The sequence below is a fragment of the Setaria italica genome, chromosome VIII, assembly GCF_000263155.2.
Source record: "Setaria italica strain Yugu1 chromosome VIII, Setaria_italica_v2.0, whole genome shotgun sequence".
Classification (NCBI taxonomy): domain Eukaryota; kingdom Viridiplantae; phylum Streptophyta; class Magnoliopsida; order Poales; family Poaceae; genus Setaria; species Setaria italica.
In genome coordinates, this window is record NC_028457.1 from 36388898 (window position 1) to 36390895 (window position 1998).

The 1998-nt window shown below is 37.5% G+C and overlaps 1 protein-coding gene across 1 annotated transcript in view; it reads left to right on the forward strand.

The window, feature by feature from the left end:
* The window catches only part of LOC101768901 (laccase-15-like), a 7723-nt gene extending 6339 nt beyond the window's left edge, over positions 1-1384 (forward strand). Inside the window, exon 5 of the mRNA XM_012848574.2 lies at positions 1015-1384. Within this exon, the coding sequence (XP_012704028.1) occupies positions 1015-1175 (161 nt within the window). The 3' untranslated portion in view covers positions 1176-1384. The remainder of the gene's footprint in view (positions 1-1014) is intronic.
* Positions 1385-1998: the final 614 nt, after the last annotated feature.

The following is a 1998-nucleotide window of genomic DNA, read 5'->3' on the forward strand; positions in this document are numbered from 1 at the left end:
TCTGTTACATGTGCAGGAGGAGAATATTAAATTGTGGAAACCACTATCTCAGTCTAGTCGTATAAACACTAAAAACCATTGCCCCCCAAAAATAGTTTAGTCGCTATGAAGATACGCAAAAATATACTAAAATAGAAAAGTCTCTATGAAGACAGCATAACATCCTGCTAGAACAATGAGTGGACCCTAACAAGATATTAACAGAGTCTAGTGAATTAAGTTTAGACAATATCTTGCTAAAAATGAGAAGTTTGGGCCTCATTGACAGCATAAGATTATGTCAGTTCCTTTCATTGCTAAACAATGAGATTCATCAGTACGTTCAGGTTTCTTCCATTAATTGTTATGCTGTGCAACATCATGCTTAAACTGGGTCTAGTGGGACATGAAAAATCTGAAACAAAAAAAATGTACATGAGCGTACTTAATTTTTTAATCTTCCAGTGAACATATATATTTGTAGAGTCAGAAAAACAAGTATTATATGATAAAACGGTGCAAAATTGATATCCATAACAAATCATTTATATTCTGCTGATTACCATATTAATTAACCTTCAATCAGTATCATTCTTAAAGTGCTTGGTTTATTTACAGTAATTATACTCCATACCTTTAGATATGGATAAAATAGGAAAGTGGCGAAAAATATGTCTCGAAGTTGCTGGACTTACGTTTGGTGTATTGTAAGAACAGCCACATACAATTTGATACCTTTACTCCATTAGATAGGGACAAAATGGGAAAGTGGAAGCAAAGACATGTCCTGAAGTTGTTGCACTTCTATTTAGTGCACTTCTATTTAGACACCTTTACACACGGATCTCAAGGAGTGAATAATTAAGTATACCGCAATCCTTCAACAAAACTAGAACCAGAGTTTTTTCCTATAAATATTTGATCATATTTATTATCTTAATTTCATAAGATGTGCTGCCCATATTTTTTTATCCTAGTTTGATGCCCATGTACGACCTCCAAGAACTAATTCTCGATCTTCTATGGTGTATACAGGTGTTTGGTTCATGCACTGCCACTATGAGTTTCATCTTTCGATGGGCATGGCGGCAGTGTTCATAGTAGAGAATGGGCCAACAATGGACACATCTCTCCTTCCACCACCTGTGAACTTTCCAACTTGTAGCCATGACAATAGTCTCATCCAAACTATATGAAAAGTGAAATCTAGCTAATAAATGGAGCAAGTACAAAGATAACTCCGACCACTTGTTTTAAAATATGTCATTATGAATAATGAAGGTGCGGTATGAGATAAAATGTATCCGTATTATTTATGTTAACAAATCGAACCTGGTTTGCAGCAGATGAATTATCCTGCATCTGTATGATTTGAACATATTACGATTTACTTGTGGTTGAATCACCACTGTGAACACCTTACCCATGTTAGCCCTGCCGTGCCGACCCAAAACACACCGGTACGGACGGTTCGTCCACATCTCTAAAACAATGACCGGCATGGATGCACAATATCAGTGTTGATTCTCAAAAAGTCCTGATACGTTTAGTATCCATCTCAAGATTCCTCTAGCATTGGCACAGATACTGTCTACACATATCTGTGGGATATTTTTGTAATCTCAACATAACAACTTAGATTACAACTTCTCACTTATGTGTCCCTCCTACGTATGTGATTAGGACTTAGGTGCTGTGATATGCAAGCACATCTAAACGTAACATTCTAGGACTCAGCCCCAATCCTTGGTGCGACGTATATGAATTGGAGGGGTGCCCCGTGCATCAACCTAATCTCGGCATTAGGCTAAACACCAATCAATTACAGCACTGGGGGGATAAGAAGTACGAGATCCATCTACTGTGTGTAGCTGATCTTCACCAATCAAGAACCTGTTCTTGAGAGGTGAATCAGTTCTACGTCAAACTCTTAATCAACCAGGAGTGAGAAGTTCCTGATCTGGTGAAGATAAGACCTACTTCATCTACAGTAACACATCTACTACTATCGGTGGCATC